Source organism: Nematolebias whitei, chromosome 17, assembly GCF_014905685.2.
Source record: "Nematolebias whitei isolate Nwh7 chromosome 17, NemWhi1, whole genome shotgun sequence".
NCBI lineage: Eukaryota > Metazoa > Chordata > Actinopteri > Cyprinodontiformes > Rivulidae > Nematolebias > Nematolebias whitei.
In genome coordinates, this window is record NC_056514.1 from 40259507 (window position 1) to 40275119 (window position 15613).

General features: G+C 43.4%; 2 protein-coding genes across 2 annotated transcripts in view; both read right to left on the reverse strand.

Annotated features, from left to right (window-relative positions):
* rnf213b (ring finger protein 213b) overlaps positions 1 to 2670 on the reverse strand; it is a 40539-nt gene extending 37869 nt beyond the window's left edge. Inside the window, exons 1-3 of the mRNA XM_037691677.1 lie at positions 2578 to 2670; positions 1880 to 2508; positions 1653 to 1808 (exon numbers count right to left, since the gene is read on the reverse strand). Coding sequence (XP_037547605.1) covers positions 1653 to 1808; positions 1880 to 2508; positions 2578 to 2670 — 878 coding nt within the window. The remainder of the gene's footprint in view (positions 1 to 1652; positions 1809 to 1879; positions 2509 to 2577) is intronic.
* Positions 2671 to 9295: 6625 nt separating this feature from the next.
* Positions 9296 to 15613, reverse strand: part of nploc4 (NPL4 homolog, ubiquitin recognition factor) — a 13123-nt gene continuing 6805 nt past the window's right edge. Inside the window, exons 8-17 of the mRNA XM_037691680.1 lie at positions 15059 to 15238; positions 14889 to 14975; positions 13844 to 13915; positions 13643 to 13769; positions 12903 to 13063; positions 12274 to 12345; positions 12093 to 12185; positions 11626 to 11742; positions 11435 to 11537; positions 9296 to 9663 (exon numbers count right to left, since the gene is read on the reverse strand). Of these exons, the coding sequence (XP_037547608.1) occupies positions 9503 to 9663; positions 11435 to 11537; positions 11626 to 11742; positions 12093 to 12185; positions 12274 to 12345; positions 12903 to 13063; positions 13643 to 13769; positions 13844 to 13915; positions 14889 to 14975; positions 15059 to 15238 (1173 nt within the window). The 3' untranslated portion in view covers positions 9296 to 9502. The remainder of the gene's footprint in view (positions 9664 to 11434; positions 11538 to 11625; positions 11743 to 12092; positions 12186 to 12273; positions 12346 to 12902; positions 13064 to 13642; positions 13770 to 13843; positions 13916 to 14888; positions 14976 to 15058; positions 15239 to 15613) is intronic.

Here is a 15613-nt window from a genome sequence, read left to right on the forward strand (position 1 = left end):
AACTTTAAGTAACTAACTTTAATTAACTAACTTTAATCAACTAACTTTAATGAACTAACTTTAAGTAACTCATTTTAACTAAATTTAATTAACTTTAATTAACTTGAATTAACTAATTTTAATTAACTTTAATTAACTCTAACTTTAATGAACTAACTTCAACTAAGTTTAATGAAGTAACTTCAACTAAGTTTAATGAAGTAACTTTAATTAATTCTAACTTTAATGATCTAACTTCAACTAAGTTTAATGAAGTAACTTTAATTAACTAACTTTAATCCACTAACTTTAAGTAATTAACTTTAATGATCTAACTTCAACTAAGTTTAATGAACTAACTTCAACTAAGTTTAATGAAGTAACTTTAATTAATTCTAACTTTAATGATCTAACTTCAACTAAGTTTAATGAAGTAACTTTAATTAACATCCTGATGCATGCTCAATAATCCAGGTAGAGAAATCCAAAAAAGTTCAATCTGGTCCTCTGGACATTCCAAAAAAACAAAAGCAAAACAAAGCAAAAAAATGTAGAAACGTTTCGTCTCTCATCCAAGAGACTTCCTCAGTCTGAGGTGCTGTTTTCAGCTCAGTCTCTTAAATATCTATCTCCAGGCCAGAGGTCACTCTTTCAGGGATGAAGATGTTCACATCCTGGACAGAGAGGAACGATGGTATGAGAGAGGAGTAAAGGAGGCCATCTTTGTGAAAATAAACCGTCCATCATTAAACAGGGGTGGAGCCTCCGGGTTCAACTGTCCCCCTCTTACAATGCTGTGATTGCTAGTATCACTCAGCCCTCTGTGAACAGTAAACAGCCATCAGGTGCTAATGATCCATTGTTAGGCTGATGGTCCTTCTTGAGCATGTGATCAGCTGGTTCTGGTTGATCCACTCTGAGAAGGTGCTATTTAAGAGACTGAGCTGAATACAGCTCCTCAGACTGATGAAGTCCTCAGGATGAGAGACGAAACGTTTCTACATTTTTTTTGCTTTGTTTTGCTTTTGTTTTTTTGAATGTCCAGAGGACCAGATTGAACTTTTTTGGATAACTTTAATTATCTAACTTTAATCCACTAACTTTAAGTAATTAACTTTAATGATCTAACTTCAACTAAGTTTAATGAAGTAGCTTTAATTAACTCTAACTTTAATTAACTCTAACTTTAACTAAGTTTAATGAAGTAGCTTTAATTAACTCTAACTTTAACTAAGTTTAATGAAGTAGCTTTAATTAACTCTAACTCTAACTGTAGAACTGCACCGCTCCAGGTGGCTGCATGTTGGAGCAGCTCTGCTACTTTCATTCTGAGGTTTTGCTTTAGGAAACTGTAATTCCTGTTTTGAGGAGCAGACCTAATCTGTCCCTAACATGGATTATATTAGTACAGTTATGCAATGACACAAAATGAGCATAATCTGGGCTCGTTCAACAAGTTTGAACTGATTGGTGATTTTGCTTCGGACAGTTCTGAAGTCTGAAATTAGAATTTTCTCTGGGTGAGGAGCACATTTAGCAGATTCACATGATTTTATGAATAAATGAACGTATTTATTGAGGCCCTCCTGGTAATGTGTTGTTAATGTGATGACTCGCTGTAAAACCGCACTTGTTTTTTATTTACAACCTGTATGAAAGTGACGAACACTCACTGAAAATACGTCACTTCAAAAGGTAAACGTCCTCCATCGTGGAACAGCACAAGCTTGTCGTGATCGTGGTTGAATCGAAACTTTCTGTCCAGCACTGCGTACACGTGGAGGGTGAACCTGGGCGCTGCGGGTGGGGGCCTGACGGGGCTTCGGTCGCTGTGGACACAAAAGGATCGGTGCTTACTGATCGTCCTCACACTCTGACGCAGGTGTTATTTCAGCCTTACCGCCTGTTTGGAGATGTTTGATCAGCGGGTCTGGATGTTCCCACCCCGCGCTGTTTATCGCCTGCTCCGTCTCCAGACACCACTTCGGCAAACGACGCTGGTTTGGCGTCTTTTTCAGGTCGGGTCCCACCTGAAGACGGACCGGTCTCTTTAGGTTTCGACTGTGACGACACGTCGTCTTTGACTGGACGCTCACTGAGCTTTAACGGAGTCCGAGCAGCGTTTTGCACTTGAGGTCCAGGCGTGTCTGGTTTGTGTCGAGTCTCAGCAGGACCCCCTGAGCCTGACTGAGTGTCACCCTGAGTCGCCACGTGGACGTCCGTCTGGGTTTCCTGGTTCTTCTGAAAAACAACTTGGGTCTGAGTGAACTTGTTTTTGCCGTTGTGTTTTCTGGTCTGTGTCTGAGCTTCCACCATCTTTGCATCCTTCTGGTGTTGTTGGACACATTCTTCTTTCTGTGAGCGGTCTTCAGGCCGGAGACGCTGCTCGTTTGAAGACAAGTCTCCCCGAGCGGGGCTGCTCGTCTCCTCCACCTCATCCTCCGAGACGCTCTTCTTCCTCCTCCGGGTTCTCCTTCTCCTCCTTTTCTTCTCATAAATCTTCCTGCTGGGATTTTCTGAAGCCTGTTGCTGAAGCACAGTTAAAGTTTCACAACAACTCAAATGCAGCTGAAACACCAGATTAAAATGTTTAATCACCTCATTTCTCCTCCGTGGTCTTTTGGTTGCAACATCCTGGGTTTCCCTGGATCTTGCTTGTGATTCAGGAGTTGTGTTGAGGTTTCCCTCCATCTGTCTCCAACTCCCCCTGAAACCTGTGTCTGAAGACAAGATGGAGTTACAGTCTCTGGGAGGGAATGAAGCTTTTACACCATAATAATCTTATATGTGTATTAAAACATGGGCTGTGAGGCGTTCAATACTTCTTACTCTTTGTTTCGCATTTAAAAAGTCATAAATTAAAAACTAATTGCTTCAAAAAAAATCCTCAAAAATAAAACAAGATCAGATTAGCTGAGAAAATTCGTAAATTTGAGCTAAAACGACGTGGAGGTCAACCAGAGTTAACAGTTTGTTCTTCAACTCTAACGCAACATTAGATGTTAGAAACAAAAAACTAATCGTTAAACGAGATAAATTAAGCGAGTTTTTAGATTTAAAACGCGGATATTACAGATGAGAAGCAATAAACACGAATTACTTGAGGATTCTAGTTACGTACAACAATACTTGTTAAGTTTAGAGCATTTAAAAGTGAATAATTGTAGGATTTGTGTGGTGATGTTACTCACTTGTGTCAGCAGCCTGCAGTGACTGTGAGGCACCGTCCGCATTTGTCTCCATTCTCAGACAGGCAATCTTCTTTTTGTGTTACTCTTATTTATTTATTTGACATTTTCTAGCTGAGCAAACATTCTTACTTAAATAAAATAAACAGGTTTATCTTGAAAAATTAACAAATATTTAGGCGTTTTACACATTTTTCTGTTTGTGTCTTGTACGCAATTGTTTGACGGTCCCTAAACTAGCCTGAAGCCTGGATTCGGTTTCGTTTCTTTTTTTCGTTCCGTCGAAGAAGAAACTTAAGCTGCATTCAGGAGCCCCTCGGAATTTTCACTTTCGATAATCCAAAACTGAATTTACCAAATCGAAGTTCTAGTCAAATCTTTAACGTTTACAAATTCATTCAACTTTTATATTTTAGATGTTTTACATGCAATGTCGTCATCTTTCAGCTGTTCCCTCTTCAGGGGTCTCCACAGCGAGTCCTCCATCTCATTTGGTCCTGTGTCCACCGTCCTCATGCCAACTACCTCCATGTCCTCTCTGTATCCATATACAGTATCTCCTCTTTGACTTTGGCCTGACAGCTGCATGTCTAACACACTGTCTCTCATTTGGACATGTCCAAACCACTGTCCCTCCTCTGGACGTGTCCAAACCACTGTCCCTCCTCTGGACATGTCCAAACCATCTCAGTGTGTCCTCTCTAACTTTATCTCCCAGTTGTTCAACCTGTGCTGTACCTCGGATGATCTCATTCCTGATCTTCTCCATCCTTGTCTCTCCTAAGAAGAACCTGAACATCTTCATTTCTGCCACCTCCAGTTCTGTCTCCTGTCTTTTTGTCCATGTCTCTGTCTCCAGACCATACAACATAGCTGGTCTCACCACTGTCTTGTAAACTTTTCCTTTGACCTTTGCTGACACCCTTTTGTCTCAAATCACTCCTGAAACTTTTCTCCATCACTCCATCCTGCCTGGACTCTCTTCTTCTCCTCTTCACCTCACTCCCCATGTTCCTGGACAGTGGACCCAGAGTCCTTGAAGTCCTGCACCTTTGTGACCTCTGCTCCTTGTAGCCTCACTGTTCCACCTCCTCCCTCTCATTCACACACATGGACTCTGTCTTACTACGACTGACTTTAAGTGCATACCTGCACCTCAAGTTTTGACTTTACTAAACATAAAAAATAAAAACAGAATATAACAAATATCCTGATGCATGCTCAATAATCCAGGTAGAAAAATCTAAAAAAGTTAAATCTGGTCCTCTGGACATTCAAAAGAATATAACAAAGTGATTAGAATATCATTCTGTAATAAACATTTTAATATAAAAAAGTAAAATATACAAATTACAGATTAAAAAAAGAAGCTAACATGTTCAGAGCAGGTTTAAACTTCTAATTATCAAGAAACTTCATCAACAAATAGTAAAAAAAGGTTTAAGCTTATTTCTTATAAACTATGTTTTTACAGCATTAATTTAAATTTCTCAGAAGGGATCTTCCTAAGGGATCAATAAAGTTCTATCTAATCTAATCTAATCTCAAAGTAAATATAAACTTTTAAAATCAAACCTACTTCTTGTACTAATGTTTTGTTTGATCAAATCACAAAAAAATGGTTAATTTTAGAGAATAACCACATTTTGACAAGACCTGAATAACATTTTTAACATTTGAAGCAGAATTTAATTTGTGTGGTAACGGCGTTCCCTCGCGGCTAATAAAGAACAAAATAAAGTACTGTATATAAAAATATTATAATCACATACAGAGCTCATAAACTTCAGTCCATCTTAAAAATCAGAAAACGGTGAAGAAACTAAAAATGACCTCAGCCCTGACTGTCCTGCAGATTCTGACACACAAAGGTTTAATTCTTGTCCAGCTCCGTCTAAAAACACCAGTGACTCGTTTCTTGATCAAACGTGAGACTCCATCTTCAGCTCATTATCCAACAAAAAGCTTAAAGCACGAAAAAGAACGTGATGCTGCGTTCGGTCATTGTGAGTCGGTGGGATTCTTGATTTTCCTGACGACGACTCTGCTCCTCCGTGCAGCAGGTCCTTCTCCTGGCAGCGAGCCTTCGGGTCGTGGTTCTCCTCTCGGTGAGGCCGGTTTCCGGCGCACGTCGTCCACGAAGGCCTCAACGTCTTGAAACCGAGCCGTGAGCTCAGCCAGACGCGCCTTCAGGGCGTTGAACTCTTTGTAGAGATCTCCCAGGGCGTCCGACAGCGGCTGGATCCTGCAGAGGGAAACAGATTCTTTACTTTTCTCCAGCGTGAGGGACCTAAAGACCAGACCTGAGGATTTGGACTAAACGTGTTCCTCAAACTGACTTGAACAACTTTTCTATCTCTTTGGTTTAAACGTCACGAGCTGTTGGTGTCCTGCATCTAAAAATGATGCACCTCCTGCACGGATCGGCCGGTTCTGATGTAGACCGGTGAAAATATATGATTTGGCATTTAATAAACTGTGCAGAAATCTTAATCCACCCGTCATCTCATAAAAAAGTTAAAAGTCATCTGGACAGATTCTTCTGGTTTCTTTTCATAGCAGCCAAAACTTCTTATAATCCGTTAAAATGGTCCTCATCAGTCGTTTTACCTCTGAAGATCTATCAAAGTTAGCATCCAGACTTTGGCTTCTTTTCCCTCAGTTTCTGACCTTTGACCTCTGAATGCTCTGGTATAAAAGCTCCTGAACTGGGGGGTGCAGACAGGTGTCCTCACCTCCCGTAGTCGGGCAGCACGGTGTTGTGGTCGTGCAGCAGCAGATCTTTGACCTGAGTCATGATGGCGTATTTCCAGTTGTCCAACACCAGCGTGAGGTTTGCACATCCTCTTCCGTCCAGCCTCTCTGCTGCAGGTCAGACGAGAAATCAGCTAAAGTCACATTTTTGTTGCCGAGTGTTCCTCAAAGATCAAAGGACACTGCACACAAAAAGATAAAGCTCGCTCCAGGTGTTTAAACTTATTTTGGGAGCAGGCTGAAGCGACAATAAGTGATGCAATCTGCACCCTGCGAGAAGACGAGAGCTTACCTTCACTCCTGTGGTCGCACTCTGCCTTGTGTTTCTGAGCAGAACACAGAGTCACAGAGAAGACGAGCAGAACTCCTGAGATCCTCATCCTGTCAGAAACACACGAGTCTGAAGGCTCAGAGAAGCATCGGCTCTTCTGAAGAGACCGTCAGGAATCCAGCGTGCAGAACAAAAACATCTGCTTTGCATCTGGACCAGAGGCCTCGTCGAGCTTCAACGTTCTGTAAAATCAGGCTCCATCTGCCCGAGCTGCTCGTTTAAAGGGCGCGAGATAAAACCAACGTTTGAGTGGAACGAAAACAGAGAACATCTGCAGAACGAACTCCGTTCTTCAGGGAACATCGGAGGAAATGTTTGATGTTTCGGGGTCAAAACGTCTCGAACATTCCTGTTGTTCATCTGCTGCCCATCTGCAGAGCTGGAGACCAATTAGACCCACGTTCGAACAAAAGCATAAAGAAATGACACGACGACTTCTCCTGTGGGCAAAAACTAAATGTATGAATTAAAAACTCCACAAAAAGACATTTGGAAGATGTGCACGTTTAAGCAGCTTAAAGGGACATTCCTGTCGTTCTGCACAGAGTTCTGTGTGAAAGGTATAAAGTTGTGATCACCTGATTTTAGGTGAAAATGGTCCAAGTGGACCCACTTCCAGTGTTTTTATATTTTAGATGAATACTGTTCGTTTAAACTAATGATTCCCAAAATTATTTGGGATGTGATTAGACAAGAAAACATGCAGCCGTTAAATCTTTGTGAAAACTTTCTAGTTTTTGCGACGGTTCTTTTGAGTCAAAAGCTGAAAAGTTTAGAAACGACATTTAAAATAATTATTTTGTCATCAGCGCTGCCTTAGTTATTCCAGCAGGAAGTGTCCTGTTCTGCACAGGAAGTGTCACAAAAAGCTGCTAGTGATGCACAAAACCACTGCCTTGATGTAAAATAGATGAACATTTTAAATGCATTTAGTTTTACTCGATTCATTTTTCAACTATTTCATAGCTCGGCGTTCACGCTGCATTTTACTGTTCAGAACTTTTCCACAGAAGACACTTTAAATAATAACAATAATATACTCATGTGAAATTGGATCTCCCCCAGGTGGAGCAGTGGGCGGCTACTGAAGGCGCCTGGGGAGCATCGGGGGATAAGGTGTGCTGCTCAGACACCACGTGATGTGCAATGATTGGGGATCGAACCTGGGACTTTCAGGCCCGAGCCACCAGGACATCCCTTTAGGAGTCTGAAGAACCATCAGGGTCCAGATGTCCCTCAGATTCAGACTTCAGACCCGGCAGCTGGTGCTGACTGATGAGGTCCGGACCACAGCGAGCTCCAGACTTCATAAAAGTTTGAATGTCTTTTTCAAAATCCTTCCAGTCTGAGCGATTTTAGCTGCTGGCAGGGGTTAAAGGTCACAAAGTCTGAGATCATCTTCTTAAAAACAAGTTTCTGCCTCGGTTTTTAATCAGAATTTGTCCTAAATTAAAATCAAACCTGCTCGGAGCAGAAACCCAAACAAAACCCGCCGACAGTTCCTTGTTTTATGGTTTTATTTCAAACTCAGGGCAACAGCGTACATCTTTCACGTCCTCCGTCAGCTCAGAGGAAAGTGAGGACCGGCTGTCGGTCCCAGAACGAGTCGGCTCAACAAACGAGCCCGGATCAATACAAAACAAGAAGAAAAAGATGGCTGCCGCCCGCTGGCGTGACATCAGAGGAATCACTCGGATCAATCCACACACCGGGGCAAAAAGAGCAAACTTTATTCAGATTTCAATCTAGAGCTACAAACGTAACTTAAATGATCAAACATCGATGACTCCGGACTTCTGATGAACTCCACCAGTTTGGATCAACACGGAAGTGAAACTATAATACTAAGAACTGTCGGTCTGATCGGGTCCGGATGCTTCAGGGATCGGGCGTCGAGATAAGTGACTGTTTTAACGCGGTCCAATTTTCGAGGCACTTTGTTTTCTGGTCGCACACGTCGGTCACGAGAAAATGGCTTCAGAGTCCAGACATCACGTTTTGGTTCAGGCGATCGTGTGCAAACAGGAACGGCGTTTTCATTTTGTGTTTTGGTCCCAGTTTTCATCTTATTGTAAAAATAATCAAAAGAACTCGCTAAAGGGTCAAAATATGAAAAAACCAACTCCAGTTTTTGTTTGTTCTGGTTTAAGACGTTCATGCCAGACCTCTGCAGAGGAACTTTCAGAACGCAGGTATTTGGGTTTATCTCAGCGGGTTAAGCTCAACCATCGATACCTCCGTGCTTCATGTTTTACGCCGGCTGTAGAAGAGGGTTTGCTTTACTTATACTTCACATTTCAGGTACTGTAGTTCTGCAGTTTTAACAGCTGACCTCCGACCCCTTGAACTTTGAGCAGCAAAGCCTTTGCAAGCTGAGAGCTGGAAATAAAACCCACAGCGGTCCATCAGAGTTTAGTTCTGGCCCGTTTGCACCAGCGTGAGAATCAGAAACTAAAAAGAAGAGAGGGGTCTGAGGGGAGGCGAGGGAGACGAGCCCCTCACAGCTCATTCAAACGAGAGAAGCAGCAGGAGATAAAATCAGCTACATATGGTGCCGGCTCAGGTTTAAGCCATCCATCTGGTGAAAACCCTTCAGGAAGCTGAACAGGAAGTCCATCACATCTTCAGGATGTTTCTACAGATGCACTGTTTCCAAATCTGAGACAATATAACACTGAAAATACAAACTCCAGTCTCTACAACCGGTTTCCTCTGAAGCGCTACGTGTTGCGAGGCCGACGCTCCGGCCGATGATTGTACGGAGAGGGGTTTAGAGGAGCGCGAGACCCAGGAAAACCTGACTGAGCACAGTCCGAGCCCAAGCTTTTAAGTTACACGCTACAATCTGATAATAATAATAATAATAATAATGATAATAATAATAAAAAAGAAACTCAATTAAATAACAGCATCATTCCTCAAAAGGTATTTATACACAGCAAAGTTTTCCAGAAGTCACTGTGAGGGCGAGGTGCACTGATGTGAGGAAACATGGAGTCTTTGCTGCCGTCCTGAGTCACAGCAGGGTTTAATTGTTGGGGGGGGGGGGGGGGGGGGGGGTACCACTCACAGGAGCAGCTGTGCGAAGGGATGGAAAAATCATCAAAACATTATCAGTCTGGTTTGATTTGCTTGGGTAGGAGCGCATCCTTCCGGGCGTTCAGAAACAAACCATGACATGAAACAGTGAGGCCGGCCGGCGCTGCAGCTGGAACTGGTGGGAGGGTGGACTCAGGGTGGGTGGAGGCCTTTAACTGCGGGGCAGGCTGCACATTTCACAGTGCTCCGTGCCGGGCTGGTTCATGAAGGTGCAGTGGAGGCACGACCACATGGCTGAGGAGGAGGCGGGAACCGAGGAGCCGCCCATGGCCCCGTAACCCAGAGAGCTGGAGGGCTGCCCGCCAACGGTGCCTGCAGGGACATTACAGGACGTCACGCCACATTTAATAAGAACTATAATAACAATACATTTTATTTGTAGGCACCTTTCTTGTCACTCAAGGTCACCTTACACTGTCATTCATAAAAACAGACACAGTAAAAATAAGAACGAAGTTAAAATAAGACCGTGCAGTTGCAATCACAGTGAGTAGACACTTTAAACAGGCAAGTTTTGAGTTTGAAATGTGTCCACGAGTCTGTTGTGAATATCAGGTGGGAGTGAGTCCAGAGCAGCTGAATGTTCTGCTCCTCATAGAAACAAGACGGGCAAGGGGCACAATGAGCTGAGTAGAAGAAGAGGATCTGAAGGTACAAACGGGTGCAGCGATGTGAAGAAGGTCTGAAAGGTCTGGAGGAGCGAGGTGGTGGACAGCTTTGAAGGTAAGGAGGAGTATTTTGTAGCTGATGTGATATGGGATGGGAAACCAATGAAGCTGTTGTAAAACAGGTGTGATGTGCTGGATTGATGGGGTCCGTGTGATAATGATCCGGGCAGCTGAATTTTGGACCAGTTGTAATTTATGGAGAGTTTTCTGTGGTGGGCCAAAAAGAAGAGCATTACAATAATCTAAACGAGAGGTGACCAGACTGAGGAGTGAGGGAAGGACGGAGACGATGAATACTTGGTAGATGGAAGAGGGCTGACCGGGTGAGAGGGTGCTAGCAAGGATTACTCTTAACCTGATGGGAGGGAAAGATGGAAGAGTCATCAGCTGGAATGGAGAAGCATCTCGGCCTTACAGAGTTCACGTGGTCCCAAGAGACCAGTGGACTGAGGCTTCAGTTCATTTATGACAAGAGAAAACGAATCATGGCTTCGCTGCAGAAATGAAGCAGATGGTCAAAAACAGGCTGAAAAGGTGAACAAGTGACATTTGTCCAACCGCGTTAAAGATGATGTGAAATAACGTTTTGAGCTGCAGAAAGATTTAATTAAACTTCTGAAATTCCTGTAAAATAAAAGGTTTGTTGAAAGCAACATGGACGCCTTGATTTGAGTTTGTTTTTTACTTTAAAGATCTCTTACAGAGACGTGCAAAGCTCATCGAGCGTGTTGTTAAATCCAACAAAAGCTGCATAAAGATGAACTGACGCTCCCAGCTGTGACTGACAGAAACAGCAGAAGCCTAAACTGAGACCCAATGAGAAAGTACACATTTATACATTAAAATCAATCTCCTACCCAACAATTAAACCTCTCAACAGTTCAGGGTTTGTGTCCAGCCTGAATCACGTCTGCAAAGTAAGTAAAGTGATTACTTCAGTGCTCGGTTTCTGCATTCTGCCGTTTCTACCGTGACGCTACGGGAGCAGTGGAGGTCATGAGACGGACAGAACATGATGAGAACGGGAAATTCCTGGAGATGTTTCAGTCATGAACGCTCAGGACCGAGTATCTTGGGTGGTGGGCAGTTGTGCTCACAGATGACAGGAAGGATCGCATCAGACACTAAAAAGGCACCAAGGATCCATGTTCTGTGCACGCTGTAGAAGCCGAGCATGGACTCAGTGATCCGAGCATCATCACATGAGCGCGTCAGAATCTCAGAATGATCATATTTTAATCTGCAGATTCTCAGAGTTTTCTCTCTCTGGAAAATGTGAAAGTCATTTTCCAGGTTTTCCACAGCTGCTGGGAAGCCACAAAAACAAACTTATTGTTGGAAAACAGTTCATTCAGCTTTAAAATGCTGAACCAAACAGAAGCTGAACCGACAGAGATCAAGTCCAGGTGACTTACTGCAAAGCTGCTCGATGGTGGCCCACTGCTCGGACTTCTTCCAGGTCTGGGCCAGATCCTCGTTCGAGGTCCTCACGGCGTCGAGCAGAAGGCCGATGCTGTCCTGCAAACACAAGCCCAGACAGATGTGGTTCTCCTCCCACAAACAACTGGAGAACGGGAGGAGTGACGGCTGCGAAGCGTGAACTCACCCTCAGAGGCATGACTTCGTTGGTGACGAGGAAGAGGAGCAGGTGGAAGTCTGACACGATGTCCAGGAATGACGTGGAGGAGCACTGGGACAGGTACGTCGCTAAACTGTGGAAATCCTGAAAAGAAAAGAGGAGTTCAGATTTCCATCAGAGGTGGTTCCTTCCTGAACTCACGTCGGACCATCAGACGAAACAGTTAAATGTGCCGGGGTCTCACTCTGTTGTGCAAAACACATTAAAGTTACTTTACCAGAAGAAGTATTTTAATTCAACTAGGAAGAATGTTTCAAGACAAATAAGCAGCTTTATTATTATATTTAGTCTCTTTGATGAAAAGTCTAATATATATTAAAAAAACACTTGACTTCCTCGAACATTTCTGTCCTGTAGGATGACACTTAGGCTCAAGTAAAATACTAAAAGTCTATTTTTATGTAAATTTGAGAGGTAAACTGTGACGTGCTTACTTGTGTCTCTCCGAGGATGTCCCGGTTTTCGATGGGGAAGCGTTGTGTGGAGGTGAAGGTGTACTGAGGGTCCTTTGGAAAAGTTGTTGTAATCTGAACAAATGTATGAACATAAAGAGAATTTATCTACAAATGTAAAACAAAATGTACAGCGCAGCAACAGCACAGCTGTCTGACTCACATCTATGATGAGATACTCTACAGGAAGAGGCCGAGCAAGAAACGTGATGTCGTTTCCAAACTTGTCTTTGTCCTGTTGGTTCAAAAAGGAAGCGTGAAATACGAGACGATCCATAATTAACCAACAGAAACATGCAAGGGCCCTGCGTGCTCCATCTGAAGCTGTGAAACCGGCTCACACTGACGGAGCTGTGGGATGAAAATCACGCCATTTTGTTCTCAGGGTAGCTCCGCCCCTTCTCGACACAAGGCCCGGGCCGAACGTTTCCTCGCAGGCCGAGTGTTGTGTGGGCGCGTTTATCAATGCGCTCAGACATTCAACCGTACGACTCTTCAAACACTAAATTAGTCAAATGTCCAAAAACCTCTGGATGGAGATCATGCACACAACGTGCACACATCGTGCACATAACGTGCACAGAGTCCGTCTGCTGAACTTAGATGAGACGCCGGCTGCAGGGACGGAGTGGAGACTGACGTGGACGATGAGAGGTGCGTGAAAATAAACGTCCCGCAGCCACGAGTCGACTGTTGGGCTTCAGATGGAGTACGCCGGGCCCTTCACGGTCTGTACTTTAAAACCCCCGCTCCATGTGGTCCCACACTTGTGTCCACATGCGAGACTCTGACCTTGAAGAAGACGTCGGGGACGTACTGCTCGGGGCTCGACTCTTTAGCGTAGCCCAGCTCAGGAGCATCTTTGCAGGGCAGCAGGCACTCGTCTCGCACCAGAGCCATGCACTGATTGGACACCTGGTATCCTTCAAAGTGAACCTGGTTGTCTGGACCACCTGCACACAGAACAGTCCCACAAACCGGGTCTTAGAACAGAAATACCCGCTCATGTCCCTCAGTGGGGACATTCAGCAGCAAAGTGACAAATCAATCAACGCACAGTCACACAAAGGTAGAAGTATAAAAACAGAAAACTATGAGTGTACAGTAAAGACATATTTACAGCACAAGAACAAAATACTGTGCAGTTATTAAAAGTATCATACCCAGACTCAAGAGATGGGAGGAGGATCGTTTAAAGAATGTGCAACATGTGCACGTGTGCTTACACACTCTCACTGTTTTTCCTCAAGCCAGGGCAGCTTTCAGGAACCACAAACTACAACCAGAACTTCTTAAATGAACAAACAGGACATTTCTCAGCATTGCAGGCCGAGCCACGCAGACGGATGTTTCCTGGTGGGCAGCAGACGTGAAACCACGATGGATCACAGATCTTCATTCACACAAATCAAACTGATGAGGCTCCACTCAACCAAAACCATTTCAGAAACTGGTTTGTGTTACCCGCCGCTCCTCTGGCCTCATTAAACAGAACCATTTTGTCCTCAGTTCAAACAGGGAGTAAAAAGTACCTGTTGCAACAACGGTCACAAACTTGGATCCGAAGTATCCGTCTCGCGAGAGCCTGCAGGGGTTTGAGTGCTGGTTCTGGAAGTACCCGGCTGTGATGCACTCCTCTGCGCTCAGGTAGTGAGAGTCCTGACAGATGGACCAGAACAGTCTCGTTAACAGGAAATAAAACCAGAGTTTTAAAACAAAGATGGAGTCCTCACCTTGTTTCTCGTGTAGTGGACTGTACCTATCCTCGTATCCTCGGACAGCAGGTCAGTGAAGATCCACCCCACCTGCAAAACAAAACTAGTCAACACAAGGAAGCATCAAACATGTACGACTGAAAAACTCTAAGAGGTTTTCATATAAGTACACAACGATTACTGGTTACAAAAAACTGACAGTGGCTGACGGGTTAACAGAAAAAAAGACACGAATAAATAACTGTCAGATGAAGAAGTCCTTTGGATGAAGGACAAAACGTCTCAGCAAGAAAGAAACTGTCCAGATGACCAGAGAGAACATTGTTGGATTTGTACCTGGATTATTGAGCATGAGCTTTGGTGCCTGATTATTGCTGACAGATTTGTACTCTATTATAAAAATCCATCTAATATATATTGCTTGTACTCATCAACCACTCCAGACTGAATTGTTCTAAAAGGCTGGTCAGCTTTTGTCTTTAGCTGCTAAACATCCAGTAGTAAACTCACAGCGTCCTCCTTGTCCAGTTTATCCGTCTTCCTCGGTTATATTCTGCACTCAGTACGTTTGTTTTACTGAAACCTTTGGAAATAGGACTTATTTCCTCTTTATTTTTATTTACTTTAGCACGTTGCTTCTTTAATGAATGTTCTTCCTGCTTTTGTATGTGTGAGTTTTGATTCTGTTAAGGTTTAGTTAAAAACAAATCAGGTTGCGGTGAAGCTGTGGGTTCTCAGGTCTTTTCTGCACTGAACCCAGAACGACGTCCGTTGGTGGCTGAACTCATCAGAACGTGACGCAACTTTTGATTTGTGTAGAAATTTACAGTTATAAACACAAAGCTAATGGCGTTAGCTTTTCTGAGGAGCAATGACGAGTTAGCATCTGTGCTAATAGTTGATGAGCAGCCTGTAACCGAGATGTTTTTACATATTATTATTCACTCTTTAATATGTAAGAAACTATTTAAATCCGTGTATACTTGTGTGAAATAGTCAGCTCTGAGTGAACTACTTAAAATCTCAGCATGCGCGACAGCACCCAGGAGGAAATATGGCCGACCTTGCAGAGGCCCAGCTTGGCGGCGATGTCATCTACAGCTGCAGCTGCAGGATCCTCCAGCAGCTCCAGGCTGTTCTGGGTGGCGCTCTGAAACCCCACGGAGACGATCAGAGAAACGAGTTACAAACTGTCCACATGAGAAGACGAGCGCGCTCCGTGAGACGTCTCACCTGCGGCGGCTCGTAGATGGCAGCCACCTCGGCTCTGATGCCCAGAGGGATGTCTTTGTGCTCGGTGTACCTGCCGTACAGGTAACCCACCCTCTGACTGCCCGTCTTCCTCCAGAAGTCCAGGAAGCGATCGGCGATGGTGTGGTTCTCAAACATGATGTTGTCCACGTGTCTGTATTTCTGAGAGGAACACAGAAAAATTTGCTTTATTCAGCATTAGATTAATTTAAAAACAAATAAAATACACAGCTGCACTAAAATGGTTCATAACGCACCTGCTAATAAACACACAGCTTGCATTATTGTTATTATTATTATTATTATATTATTAGATCTGTGATAATGGGATTTGCCTGGTTCATTAAAGGTTAATACATTTTAAAATTTCTTCTTAACATCAGAGAAATGGAGGAAGACCAGGACGAATTAACAGCTTTCCTACATTTTTTTCTTTAACTTGAAAGACTAAATAAAAATGTTGATTATTGTTTTTGGAGAAAATTTACATTAAATCGACATGATTTAAAAAAAATTAATTAATTTTTTATATATATA